The sequence below is a fragment of the Vigna radiata genome, chromosome 10 (assembly GCF_000741045.1).
Source record: "Vigna radiata var. radiata cultivar VC1973A chromosome 10, Vradiata_ver6, whole genome shotgun sequence".
Lineage (NCBI taxonomy): Eukaryota > Viridiplantae > Streptophyta > Magnoliopsida > Fabales > Fabaceae > Vigna > Vigna radiata.
The window spans coordinates 17,002,996-17,018,271 of NC_028360.1; the positions used below are offsets into that span (position 1 = coordinate 17,002,996).

The following is a 15,276-nucleotide window of genomic DNA, read 5'->3' on the forward strand; positions in this document are numbered from 1 at the left end:
TGTGTGTAGTAGTTCTCTTTTTCAATATGGCTAATAAATCTTGTACAAAAGAGATGAGAAAGGTGTGAAGTGAGTGTAAAGAAATGGAATAAGAATTTTGAAGACAAAACAAAATGTGAGAATGAAGTGGTGATATCAACAAAGGGAGTGTATAGGGGGAAGAATTTTATTTTTAGCTTAAAAAAAGTTTTACATAACCATACATAAAAATACATATTTAGTAGGTTTACAGTCTTTGTTCTTTATTAATAAACAATATTATTTTGTAAGATATATATTCTATTCCGTGTTTATTATAAAATTTACCTTAAAATAATATTTTTATTAATTAGAAGCTTTTATAGATAATATTTTTATTATTTAGAAACTTTTAAAAGAGACTATCGTTTCGAATAGTTTTGTATTCTTAATCAAATGTTTCTTTGGTTGAAAGTAAATGGGATATGAAAACAATTAAGTCAATTTCTCAAATATTTAATGTAATATTTGTTTACGATTCGAATTCAACTTTGCTTTAAAAAAAATTAATTATGTTTTTTATTTCAGATTTTTTTATTTATTTTGGATTTAAACCTTTCACTTCAAAGATTGATTAATTACGTTTTTTACTTTAGAAATTTGCAACTTTTAGTCTTTCGTTTCACTCATTTTGCAATGATAAAAAACTATCATATATCAGGTAAGTTCATCGTTCTATTCTTTTTGTAATAGTAAAAATTTGATACTAAGTATGAAATTTAAAGATAAAGAAGAATTAAACTATTATATTTACAAAAGTTGAATAACTAAATCCATCACTATGAAAGTCTAATAACCATTACAGAAATAAATAGCAAATGTACAAATATTTAAAAAAGAAAGAAATTGAAGCTAATAAAATGATTTTATTTAATTGGGTTTTATTTTTTCTTACAAGTAATGAAGAATTTTATCCAGTTGGAAAAGTAAATAGAGAAAATCGATAAAGAAGCACTGTTTCCCTCTCCATCGCTGCAACTCTATCTCTCGGTAACGGAGTGATCGTGAACGACGCCGTTTTGAATTTCGTCATCTACGCCTTTGGGCAACCCAGACTTCAGTGGGAGCTCATGGCTTCCATTCATTCCAATCTCATCCCCAATTTGTCCTTCAATCGCTTTCAGGTTACCCTTCTAACTTCGACTTTTCGCCTTATCTGCATTTTACATTAACGCCATGAACAAAAAAGGAAATCAATTTCTTATATTACATGCCTTTGTTGAATGAGAAATTTGGCTAATTTAGTTTGTATTCTAATAACGGTTGAAAATTGAAACCAAACATTATAGGCACCACCATCATCGTATCTTGTTGGTGCTGGTATTGTGCAACCTGGAGTTATTTTAAGCAATTATTGTAGAAGAAAGAGGTTTTCTTGCATAAAGTGCGAAAAGGAAGATGAGGAGCACATTAAGCATGTATCAGTGGAGCGGCCACCCTATAGCAGTTACTTTGACTCCACCTCCGGCGAACTCGAGCCGGCCTCCGGCGCCAGAGCGAGTATTCCCAGTCAGGAGTATTGGCCTGAGGGAACTGCCAGTCGTGTGAGAGCTGCAAGAGCACCTGCTCCAACTGCTGAATCATCAACTTCTCCATCTTATGGAGCCAAGCCTGGAAGTAGGAGGAAGAACTACAAGGCATCTGTTCCTGCTGCTTCTTCTTCGTCGTCTGAGTCCGTTGTTGAATTTACTGGTGCTGCGTCTGGCTCTTCCGAGCTTTTGGTTGAGTCCTCTGAAGAATCTCAGGATCACTCGTCTGACTTTGTTGTTTATCAGTCTGAACCCGAGGAGGAAGAATTGAGTGAATATGAGTTCAATAAGAGAGTTGGACTTCCTCATCCGTTTGTTGATCCAAAGGCTAAAAAGCCGATAGAGGGGGTGCTTCCCAATGAGGAGCTGTGGTGGAATTGGCAACAGCCGGAGAAAGAACAATGGTCCAGGTGGCAAAGGAGGAAACCTGATGTTGAAACGGTTAGTGTTCATTTTCGATTTTGCGCTTTATGATCGGAATTTATTTTTCTGTTGATAAATTCACCACGGTCAATTTATGGATTAAAATAAAAGGTTATGTGGGCAGTTCATTTTTTCTGTTGGCAATACGGTTAACTGGCTACAATGATTTGGGATGTAAAATCATTTTCTTGTAAGGTGCTCCCAGTCCCCGTGTGAGATACTTTTATTTTGTTAGATCATCCATGGTTATGTTCATCAAACAATAGGTCTAAAAGCCAGTCATATATGTTGAAGTCACAAATTCTGTTTTGTTTATTAAGTTTTACATATTGAACCTCAACTTTTCTTTCATTTTTCAGGTTTTCCTGAAAGCTATGGCAGAAACTGGACAAATAAAGCTTCACGGCGAGGAACCGACATTAACAGAAACTGCCCTTTATCGAGCAAGGCGTGAAATTTATAAACAAGAAAGGTATTGTTGACTAACAACATAATTGTGATAAGCCTAGAAATAAAAATGGTATTCTTGTAGTGCACTCCAAATGAAAAACATATAACAGCTGCAAACAAAGTGATTAACTGGATAGGTTAAACACCAGTTGCTTGAAGATTGGAAAACATTTTGAAAGGACTGAGAAAATGCATGAGTAACCTTCACATGCTAAGAAGACTACTTGACATAAATCACATCATGAATTCACTAACTGTAAGGAGGGTAACTTGACAAAGTTCTTGCTGTCCTGGCCGAATGTATATGCTGCTCCAAGTTTATCTAAGCCCCTCCATTGTATGTACTTTATAATAAAATGAGTTAGAAATAAGTGGTATGTTAGGATATTCGTTAGGATATATGATGATAGGATAGAGGGGTTGAGAAGTAAGCATGTGGGGGATGTCGGTTAAAAAGGGGAAGTGGGTTAGAGCCTCTATAAATAGAGGCAGTGTAACGCGGTAGGGGGGGATCGAGTATTATATGATGATAGGATAGAGGGGTTGAGAAGTAAGCGTGTGGGGGGTGTCGGTTAAAAAGGGGAATTGGGTCAGAGCCTCTATAAATAGAGGCAGTGTAACGCGGTAGGGGGGATCGAGTATTGTGCCCATACATTCCATACATTCTGAATAAGAGAATTCTTTCCTTTCTTTTCTATTTTCTACCGTTCTTGAGAGTTCTTTGTTAGGTTCCAAACCCAGGAACCTAACATGGTACCAGTCAATATGCTTCATTCATTTAAAAGGTTCAAGTTTGAGTTCTGCTTCCTTGTTAAAACGGATGTAATAGGTGAACAACGGATTACAAGACTCATTAAATTTGTATCTTTTCAAAAGGGAAGGAAAATGTACTATTAGTTGTTTTTTTTTAAGCAAAAGTAATGGGCACAGTTGAACGCAGGAAAAAATCATTGAGAAAACATGCCTACTATGGCTGTGTTGGGTTTTAGTGTGCCTAAGCATAAGTGTGTGGAGTTGAATTTAATTTTCATAATTGTAAATTCATACAGAAGAATTAATTTTAAAATTCAAAATCATTTTATCTTAAATTGGCATAAAAAATATTCTCACTTCATTTTTTATTTTTTTTTTTGCTTTCAAACTGGAAAATGTCAAGTACAAAAGCTTCCTGTATTGTTTTGTCTAGTCACGTAATTGAATCAATTAAAATACTCTTGATTTTTGCAGGCTTCAGGCTGAGCAAGAAAGACTGGAAAGAGACGGTCCAATTGCATACTATTCAGAATGGGTGAAAGCATGGAAAAGGGACACATCTCGCGAAGCTATTCAGAAACATTTTGAAGAGACTGGAGAAGATGAAAATACACAACTAATTGAAATGTTTAGCCACCAAACTGACCGAGAGTACCGCGTAATGATGGGGACTGATTATCGAATTCAAAGGGATCCTTTGGCAATGCGAATGAGGGAAGATCAGATAAAGCAAAGTACCGACTTTAAAACTTATATATTTATGTCACGGCTGTATCTTTTTAGTTTCTCAGTCATCTAATGTCACATGGCCATTCTTCTTATTTCTATGATTTTGAATTTGTTTCGCTTTAATTAGCTGCTAGTTAAAGAACCATTTAATGACCTTTTTTTCTCAGGAAAAAGAAAAAAACACTACTATGTATGCTGTTATCTGGACCAATTTTTAATGTATTTAAGAAATAAGAGAATAATTAACTTAAGTTATATCAGAAAGGAGAACTTTGACTTCCTTTTGTTATTATATCTGTTTACTGATCATCTGCTTTTATTTCCGGGCTTGCATTTATTTCCTGTTTACTTAGTTAAAGGTCATCTACTTTTACCTCTAATAATTACTGTTAAACTATTCACCTGTTGTCTGTCGTCATCATGACCTAATTTATGCATTGGCATATTTTTATCTAACAATTTTGCTCGCTTTACTGATAATATTTTAATTCAGAATATTTGATTAAACAATATTTGTCTCTCTTGCAGTATGGGGCGGAGATCCAGTTTACCCGACTGTGAACTACATTCAAGATCCAAATGAAGTGATTGACTACAGGGGGGCAAATTTTCATGAACCAACACCAAATATGGTGGCTTATCTGAAGGAGGTTATTTACTCTAAGATCTTGTCCTTGTTTCTGATTACTCCTTCTTTTCGTTAAAATGGGAGTAAGTTGCAATAGTCAATCTCTTTAGATGAATATGAATGAACATATATCTCCAGGGTGGTGTGCTAACAAAATTGGCATAAATTTTCACACTGTTTAAATTATGTGCTTGATACTACTTATACTGTCTCTCCAAAATGTGAGCTTCATATGATAATTTATTATTATTTTTATCCACGTCATAACTAGATTATTACACACTATAATGCGATAGTTTTAACTCATAAGATATCTTGTCTTACTTTTCTTTCGAATTCTATAAAAAAAAAAGTAAGACAATTCTCCATGTTGGTTACGAGATGGAATTGAATCTGTTACTGTTAGATTCATTTCTGTTCTAATCCTTTCAATTTTACTGTTATTTGTTACTTTATGAGGATAATCCACCAAGCACTTGGCATACTGTTACAAGTGTCGTACTGTAGTCATTGGCCAAATTTTGACCTCAAATATATGATTTTTGTCTTATTTACTGATTGTCATTCATTTTCACACTTACATGACGCCAACACCATTTTTTTTAATAAAAAATGTGATTATTTTATTTATGCCACAATTTCTGAATTTCTATTGTTTATACGATCAGCATGGAAAACTCATTTCAAGGGAAGAATTTGAGAAGAATATGGCCGATGAAAAGACTGAACAAGTTGAGGTAAGGAAGTTTGAGTTTGATAATATTAATTGATTGGATATTTTGCAAACTAATGAGTTGCATATAGGGAATTTCTTTCTTGAAGAGATTTATTGTTTGGTACTGTATGGTTTGCTTTAAGTTGGTTTAGATTAGATTCACTTGTGCAAAAAGAATGAACTCATGAAAGGTGAAAGCTGGATACATTCAACTAATGTTGAGGAAAGAGCTCCGAGTTACGTAGACACAAAGCATGGGGATTTTAGTTGAATTTTTTGAACTAAGTTTTGTTCACATATACCAAGGAAGTAATAAGTGTCCACTTGTCTTTTTTCTAATTCAATGTACCAATTCTGCTTAATGGGATGGAAAATTGTCATTTTATCAGGAACCTTAAAATCTCATTACTCGTAAAGAATGATCTTCGTTGACACAGTGGATGGGAATCTGGATGGAAATTTAAAATGGTAGAGAAAGCTACAAATTCAAATAAGAAAAATATCTTTATTCTTTGATTTTATTTGTTAAAGTTGAGCAATAAAACGGGCAAGATCCATTTTAAATTACATATTTAATGAGTAAGTTTTCTCTTTATCACGGCAACCTATAATATGATCCTTATATCTAATTTATAGCAGGTAGACATGACCTTTTCGAAAGTTCTCAAAAGTTATAAACGGATTTATAACTCATTGACAACAGAATTATTATGGAATAACTTATAGTATTGGTTGGTTTTTTCACTTGAACTTCTTCCTTTACTCAGGATCAAATTATGATCCTCTTATAACAATTACTTTCTGCTTTTCATCCTTTGACCTGTCATTCTATTATGTGGTCTGATACCCTTTTTGTATTTTGGCAGATGACGGACATGGATGAAGCTATGGCCAAAGCTGTTGACATTGGGGAAAATGATGTGAGCTTCTGTTCAGTCAGTTGTATAGGATTTCATTTATAGTAGTTGTCTCGTTAGTTTTATTCCAAAATGATTGGCTATAAGAAACATTTTCTCCCTTGTTTCTCTCTCTAATGACCAGGATGAAGAGGATAGTGATGTTGAGGAGGTAGAGGAAGAGGGGGAAGAGAAGCTTAGTGATTATTGGAGTGTTTTGAAAAGTACTCCCGAGCTTCGCAAATCAAAGGTACTGTTTGTAAATCAAATATTTTCTAGTAGTCATTTCTCTGCTGGTGTCATCTATTTTCTAGTTAAGTAATGAATCAAAGGCTTTCTGGTATCTCCTAGTATTGGGATGACAATCAAATCAGAAATCGTTGACATATATTTTTATAGTTCGCACGTTTCTTTCTTATCCGTAACATTGTTTAATGGAACAAATCATCCCTTCCTCTCCTTGAATATGCAGCCAAAGCCAAAGAAAGATGGTCCTATGTCACTGGAAGAAGCTGTAGACGATTCAGAAAACTTGACTGACTTCCTCATGGACTTTGAAGAAGAAGAATGACATGCATCCTTTGTTCCATGTCAAGTGGAGTATTTTGTTGCTTTGTAGACAGAATAGAAGGTTTGCTTGTTAGTCTTCCTTGTCGATTTCTATATTCTAGGTAGGCATAGCCACAGTGGATGGTGGTCAATGCGATTATTGTTAGAGTGAGATTCTGATTCAAGGGTTTTAGTTTCTGTTAAGCATTTGTTCCCTAGACATGTCCACATTAACAATTTTGATATCCCTCTTCATACGGAACTTAGTGGATAAATTAACTAGGGAGGTGACCATTCCAATAGATATGTGAAGTCACGTATCTTCTTTCTCAAGTAGTTCATATAACGATGTCCTCCTTCATTGAGATTTACGACCTCCCTCAGAATTTGGCCCAAGGCGTATACATAGACTTTAGATTTGGTTGCATCAATGTATTATGGGTCCAGCACTTTTGTTTGATCCGTTTGATTAATTTTATTTAATCGGATGGCTATGGTTTATCTTAAAGAAATAATCACGTTGTAGGCTTTTACTTCCTGCACCTCAACAATTTCTTTTCTCACCTCTTTAAATTTTTAAAATAACCACCCTCCGTAAAGTGACCTGTAGTAGAATACATGTTTCAACGAGATTTCACAACAATGTTTCTAGAACAATTTTTTTGGAACGTGTGAAATGCATTCTGAAACAAGCTTTTAAAATAAACTTTCTGGAATGTATATAGTATATTACGAAACAATTTTTCGAAACACCTCTATAAAATATATTTTAGAAAGAGCTACCTTTTTTAAATATATAAAATGTGTTTCAGAAAGAGTTTCCCAAAACGAGTTCTGTTATGCGTTTTCTCTCTTCTTCCTATACAGCAGCGGTGCGGTGGCAATGGTAGTGTGGTGCAGAAAGCAATAGACAAAGTTGTAACGTTTCACACATGTTATTGGGCCCAGTTAAGCTGTAAAATTTCTGAAATAGCGGAATTCTGAGAATCCATTGATATGTATGAAAAAATTGAAGTAGGAGAAGAATTCAAGAAAGTAATGATTAAAAAAATGAAAGATAAGTAATTAAATATCCAACTTTGAACAAAGGAAAGTCGATGACTCTGACCTCAATTCCAGAGTTAGGTATTGGGTGCGTATCTTCACATTTGAAATCCCATCTGGAATTCAACTTCAATAAGAGCCATCTTCTTCTAAAACTTGCTTAATTTGTCACTAAATTATTTACTTTCTTGAATTATTTAAAAAAAAATTCAAAGCAATTATTTTACTTCAAACATGGACAAATATATAAAGAAAAAGGCTATGCAACTTATTTGACTGATTTTTATAATTCGTACAGCATATATTATATTAAATATTATTAGTTGCAGTGTGTGTGTGTGTTGCGCGCGTGTATTTTGCCTTTTGCATAGACTATTTTGGGTCTCTTGTGATAATTTGATGTTTGACTGAACCATGTGCTCCTATTGCGTTATACGAAGCAGTATTCGCCACATTATAAAACTTGTCACGATCAACAAAATAATAGAGACCAAAATGAAAATAAAATAAAATAAAATAAACAATAATCCCATTGATTTATTAGGAAGAATAAACACTTTTAATTTTTTTGGATGTTAGTGAGTTGCAGAGCATATTTGAGTGAAATCTGGTGAAGTTAAAAGGAAATCTAATAAAAAGGGCAGGTGTGTTGTTCTCTACCCCTAGATCACAATAATTTATTCTCTCTACCCTACACTATCCAAGGGATTCTTCTCCTATATCTTAAAAGTGCCCTACAAATTAAAATAGTAATATTAAATCCCAGCAATTGAAAAATGTTAAGAATATTATAATGGTCATAATTCTGTGCAGAATTAATAGCATCATTGATGTCTAACATTTTCTAAACCACTTGCCTTGCTTGGAATGTGGTCCCATTAATAATAGACCCTTTCCTACTTAGGGCTCATTATTCAAATGTTCATAACATCAAACCTTTCAATTCTATATCTTAAGGGATACTCCACACACACCTTTTTAATTCACCCTTCTACAATACCGATACCATCAAATGTTTGACTACCCCATCTCAACTGCTCTACAATTTTTCTACTTTATTTTATTCCCTTTCTAATATCTCATCTTTCACTCCTACATCATGCCATGCATGCTCATGTAGCTACATGTATATATAGAGAGACAAAAAAAAAATATTTATATTAAGGGTCTAATGGATTTGACTTGAAAGACAGAATGTTTATTGTATGTGTTGTAGGTCCATTTTCACTAACGAAGATGATATAGAAATGATTAGGAAGTATGGTGTTGAGCAAACATGAATTTATTATTATAATTGGTATAATTAAAAACAAAAACTGTTAATGGGTTTCTTATGTTTGATGTGTGTCACCCAAAACATGGCCAAGAAAAAATCCAAATGGATGCTGCTTTGCTCCCTTTGCTCCCTTTGCTCCCTTTGCTCCCTGCCTTTGAAAAATGGCAATCAAACATTTGGTCAACATGTTTCATTCTCTCTCATCCTCTTCTTTCACTTACGTTTCAAAATATGCCTAAACCTAAACTAAACTAAACCAAACCCCTTTTCATTCATCACTTATAATCATGCTTAGTGCCACTCTTAACCTTTCTTTATCACTCATTAGTCGCATTCATCTCATCCTACACACCATAATCATTACCCCTGGGCTCCACTTCTTAATTATTCTCTTCCCTTTTCCACCTTTCTCTACCTTCTACTTTCATCCTCTCTCTAATCACTTCACTACTTTTTAATTACCTTAACAATTTTTCTAATTTTTATATTTTACATATATATACATAAACCATTAGAATGATAGAACGACCCTTAGAATGATAGAACAGTAAGAACAATAATAATTCTTATTGTTTATGCTAGATTGGGACGAGGATAACTCTTATGCAACACTCCTGTCTGAACGAAAAGTCTTCTGATACTATAATATTTTCAAGTTAGAAATTTTTTTGAAAGTCTAAAATAATTCAATTATGAAAAAAATGTTCTTTACCTTAAAATTAAACATCTATATATGGAGTTTAAAAAAAATTTGACCAATTAATTTATTTTTTAATGATCATTAATATCAATCTTAATCACTCATCAATAACCGTTATCATATTAATTACGCTTTAATTTTGCTCAATTATTATCATTACCAATGAGCTACAAAGTCTTTTTTTTCATCTGGATGTAAGTCTTTTTTTTCATCTGGATGTTCAGTTCATTTGACTCAACGCAGTTATTTCCAATTGGTTGAGTCTCACCCTATAGTAACACTTATATTTAAAAAAAAAGGTATATGTGATACATAGCTAGGTTATAGAAATATATTGACCCCTGTTGAATTAATTTATTTTATTCAGTGAAATGAATTAATTTGAAGATTATGATTATATAATAATTCATAAATTGTATAAGCATGGAGTGAAATGGGACAATGTGTTGTTTTTGTTGTTTGGGGACAGAGATGTCTCTGATCCCTCTAAGTCCCATTCTCATACTTATTATACAGCAATTTTCTATAACTTCGAACTCTATTATTTATTTTTCTTTCTTACCATTAAGAGATACTTAAGAGGATAAAAAGGAAGCAACGATGTAAGGTTTAAATATTATTGTAATTTCTCTCGACAATTAGTAAAATTATAAAAAAATAAAAAACTAATCATAGTCTAATCCCCATTTCCTGATTTGTTGCGAATATTAAGAGAAATTTATTCTCTTCTTTTCTTATGGGAATTTAATTTAAATATGATAAAGACTATACGTTAAGATATAATTAAAAGGAAATGTATCCACCATCCAACTCGATCGAAAGTTACGTGACCTATTAATTTCTTGCTAAGTTGCGTGACCATTTAAGTTGTTATTTACACTTTTTTCTTAAAACCTTAATAAATTAATAGTTTAGCCTGTATAATGTATGTATCTCTAAAATATATAATAATTAGCTAATTTTAAATGGGTAAACTATTATAATTAAAAAATATTTTTAAGTATATATTTTATGTTGATACTAAATTACACCGTGATATAAAGTTGTTTTAATTATTCGATAATCTCTTTTAAATGTATTGAAATTTATATAAAAAATGAATGTTTTTTAATCCTTCAATTTAATATAAATATTACTTTCAGACCTTAATTAGTTTTACTAAAATTGGTCCTCTACAAAAATTATACTTATCATCATCTTCTTCTTCTTACAGAAAGTTCTGAAAAATTATGTTAGTAATTCTCTAATATTTTGGGTTAGTGACTATACTTATCCGGAAAAAATAAATCACACATCATCAACTATGACTAATAATAACAGATAACGTTGTATAACTAAATATGTCAATTTCTAAATTTTATTTACTTTTAGAATTTCTTATTAAATCTTGACATTAATAATAATAAAAAATAGATTAAATGTTTTTTAAGAAATACAATTGGTTAGGTGAATAAGGGAGTTGGGAAATCATTTTTTTATTTCCTTATAAAGAATTGAATTCATTAGGTATTTTCTTAAAAAATAACTACATGTGTTTTATTTTTGTCCACTAATAAAATAATTATTTAAAAAGCACGCGCAAAACATATATTGCTAAAAAATAATTGAAAAAACTCTAATTTAATATATTTATTTTTAATCTGTAGAATGAGATAATATATTTTTTAAAAAGATAATTTTATTGAAATCATATTTTTTTATTATACGATAAGGTTAACAGTGTCTATTATTTACCTAAATGCAAAACAACATTTGAAGCAAAGAAAATAAATACCACATATATAAATGACTAACTCATTGATTATGATTTATGCGTATACAACTTTCTTCCACATTTAATATAATCGTAGCTTTCTTAACACACTTTCCTCTATTTTATCGAGTTAAATTCTAAAACAGAAAAAAATAAATAGATGAAATTCTTCTTCTTCATGTTTTTTTTTTTCTTTAAGTATATATCTCTTTATTATATTATTTGACCAACTCTCAATCTAGTGATCGTAATTAAGTTTTCCGAACCACGACTCCAAAATTTAAATCTCTATAATATCAAAACCACAGTCTATATTATTAACACTTTTAACAGTCCAAAACAAACTATGAGACATTAATGTTGCAATCGTGTGTGTATGAGAGAGAATGAAATGGTGAGCTGTGCAAACATGCAACGCTTTTCTGAAATTTTCAATCTTGGAAGGACAATGTTTGATGAAGCGTATGTTGTTGATGACAAAAAATGACAACGTACGATCATGTTACACGTGTTTACAGAGTCTACCTCATCTGCATTGCAGGTATTGATATGAAATGATTGGCGCAGAAAGAAAATCTGGAACATATCCTATAAATAAATTTAACATATTTAAAGTGTGAGTGATTAAAGAAATCCATGAGTAAATAAGCAAAGAGTTAGTAAATTTAGAAGAAAAAAATATAATTAAGTAAAAAGAAAGTAGGGTTTTGAAGTATGATAGCTGCGTTAGCTAATTGACAAGAATGGAGAGAGTGGAAAAGAAAGTATCTGAGTGGACATATTGGAGTCACAAATTCCGCAAGATCCTCGAAATTATTGAAGGTTGAAAGCCACCTCTCTCCCACAATTATAACATGTCCTTTTTAGTCATCTACACATTAACCAATGTCTTCCAGATAAATTGCCACTACAAACATCATGCCTTCTCTCTTCTCCCTTTCCTATATATCCATTATTATTTCTTCATACATTCCTATTTTTAGCCTCATTTATTCAATCCCACCTTTTTTCCAAAATATCGTTACTTTATAATTCTTGAAGAGAAAATTCATCATAAAGATAATAATTGTTGAAGTGGAAGTTCATAGTCATATAATATTCACATCAATTTTTATTTAAAATTTTAAAACAATAAATTAATGGATCTTTCACCAATAATATTTCACTAATTTTCTCCATTTCCTATCATTTAAAATGATAAGAACACGTAGTTAGCAATAATTCAAACAAAATTACCATTTAGTTGGTACTTATCATACCACAAAGATGTATGTTTATGATAGCTTGTTGCTTAAGAAGCTTGAGTTGGAACTATTTTGAGATGGAAGACCTCCTAAAAAGGTTTTGTAGAGAAAATACCAATAAGAATAAAGCACGTTAGTAGCTCATATTGAAAACAACTTGATGTTACACTCTACACAAACTATTTCCACTTTTTGTTTCCATCATTTCATCCATAATCCTAAGCTTATCCTTTCTTCATATAATCGCTTTGCATCATCTATTGCTTTACTCATAGTTCTATTTTTTATATATCATTTCTCGATTTACTCATAAATTAGAGTAATCAAAGCAAAAATTGTCATATTTTATACACACATAACACAAATAAACCTATAAAGTATACAAGCAATATTCTTTAAAGGTAAGATTATTAGTTTTATCAATTTTTCTACCCTATTTTATGTGCGCCATTGGGTTGCTTTGTAAAATGAAACACAAAATAAGTGGAATATATAATATTTGTTTTAAATATATAACGAGTGACTGTTTAGTTTGAATGATTGCGTGATGGAAATGTTTGACTCGAAAGACATTGAAGTAGTAAAATTTTCCTGACTTGGTGATAATGTCTTTTTTCTCAATGATTTGATTGCTCCAGTTTTTCCAACTTGCCATAGTGAAAGAAAGAAGAGAAGAAAAACAAGAGATGAAACGATAATACACAGGGATTGAAAATGGACATGTTTTGATGAGACAAACAAAGGTAGGTTTTGAATTGGATACATCACTACCATTTGAACAATATGAGCAAGTTAATTAGGTTCAATGAATTCTGCTCAATAGTAACCAAAAGAGATCAAAGATGTGAATTCATTATTAATAAATTAGAACTCTTTCAGAAGTTTTTTCTTTCATTATTGGTAACAGTGGAAGTTTCTTTCCTCTTAAAATCATTCTAATTATCTTATGTTTTCATTAATAAACATATAAGTGGTATTTTTCAAATGATATCAAATACATATCTTTTTTTGTTCAATATGTACTATAATCATGTTTCAATTAATTTTAGTTTTTTTAATAACATTTTTTTAAACGTAAATGACAGATTATTTTTCTATCAACACTAATTAGTGTTTCACAGTTAATATTAGTAGGCATCAATTGTTTCAATTAAGTGAGTCAAGTTATTGATTCATATTTTATCTCCATTAGAAAGAAATTATTATGAATGGTATTAATTGTTCAAAAGCCACAACCGAAACGTTAGATCTAATCTAACATTATTTTTCTATCAGTACTAACCCAAGTTTTTTTATCAACACGAATAAGTTTCTTAATAAATAAGAGTTTCTTTAACAAAAATTATTTTTTTCTGTCAACACCATCAAAATTATCTATTTGTTAATATAGGTTAGAATTATGTATTAGTTGTCTTTTGATGACGGTTTTCTCAGCCATTATCTATAAAACAGTCCTCATATGCTAGTTTATATTTTGATTTGAAGTTTATAATGTATATATCTTCTATTTATGTTTGTATGATTTGTTTCTAATGTTAATGTTATTCGAAATTGGATTTTTAACGTGGGACTTTCAACACATCTAAGAAATATCGTTAGGATAGACTTTAAACATGACTCTAATACTATATTTGAAAGTGAATTTTTAAGCCTAACTCAATCCTACAAAACTGGTTTGTAAGGTGAGATTTGCATCTTACTTATATATCTTAAATTGGTTTTATCTCTAGTCGATAAAACTTTCAACAAATACGGCTTGTAAGGTGAGCTTTGCAACTTACTTATATATCTTAAATTGGTTTTATCTCTAATCCATGAAACTTTCAACAAATGTTATTTGATAACATTTTATATTTGATAGTAAATATTTTATGCAAAAAAATATACTAATGTTTAAAACAATCATTCTAAAAGTTAGATAAATTAAAATAAATTTTATATTTTAAATTTCTTAAAAATTATAAAATTTTCCGAAATTTTTGGGTTTGGGTGTTTCTCAAATTTTCAATTTCGAAAACTTTTATATAAGAGTTAGGTTTAATGGTATTTTATTTTCATAAAAAGCTGGGGATCACAGTTAATCTAAATTATGAAACTCATCCATTTCAAGAAAACTTCCAAGTATTAAAAATAATTTTCATTTTCTTTAATTAAACCGAGTCATAAACTAGTGGAATAATGGAAAACCCAACATTTGTGTGTTTGGGTAAGGAAAATAAAGAAAGAAGAGAAGTATGAAGCATATTCAATTATAAACTGAACTACTATTTCAAATATAAAATGAAATTTAGAAACAATATTTGATCTTTAAAAAAAGTAAAATTTCTGTGAGCTAAATTTAAATATAAAGTATATTATATATTATATTAAATTCTTCCAAAACCGAGGCAGAAATGATGGTGGAGAGAGAAAGAGAAAGAGAAAGAGAAAGGGGTGACGATGGAGTCCAATTCGAAAGCGTCAAAAAGGGAAACTACGAAATCCAGAGAGAAGAATTTGGAGGGTCCCTCAAATCTAAGCCATGAGCTGTTGCTTTTTTGACATTTCTCACTTTTTCTTTCCCTTCTCT

The 15,276-nt window shown here is 31.1% G+C and overlaps 1 protein-coding gene across 1 annotated transcript; it reads left to right on the forward strand.

Annotated features, from left to right (window-relative positions):
- Positions 1-907: 907 nt before the first annotated feature.
- Positions 908-7,163, forward strand: LOC106776122 (protein PLASTID TRANSCRIPTIONALLY ACTIVE 12). The gene is made up of 9 exons (XM_014663456.2): positions 908-1,142; positions 1,308-1,988; positions 2,330-2,442; positions 3,648-3,907; positions 4,431-4,552; positions 5,199-5,267; positions 6,112-6,165; positions 6,287-6,391; positions 6,614-7,163. Exons 1-9 carry the CDS (start codon positions 1,089-1,091, stop codon positions 6,710-6,712), a joined length of 1,557 nt encoding a protein of 518 aa, XP_014518942.1. The 5' UTR covers positions 908-1,088; the 3' UTR covers positions 6,713-7,163.
- Positions 7,164-15,276: the final 8,113 nt, after the last annotated feature.

Excerpts from the sequence above, each read along its gene's own strand:
- LOC106776122 (XM_014663456.2), top strand. The coding sequence starts at position 1,089 with ATGGCTTCCATTCATTCCAATCTCATCCCCAATTTGTCCTTCAATCGC. Across the intron at positions 2,443-3,647 it reads GAAATTTATAAACAAGAAAG|GCTTCAGGCTGAGCAAGAAA; the intron begins GTATTGTTGACT and ends TGATTTTTGCAG. Across the intron at positions 4,553-5,198 it reads TGGTGGCTTATCTGAAGGAG|CATGGAAAACTCATTTCAAG; the intron begins GTTATTTACTCT and ends TTATACGATCAG.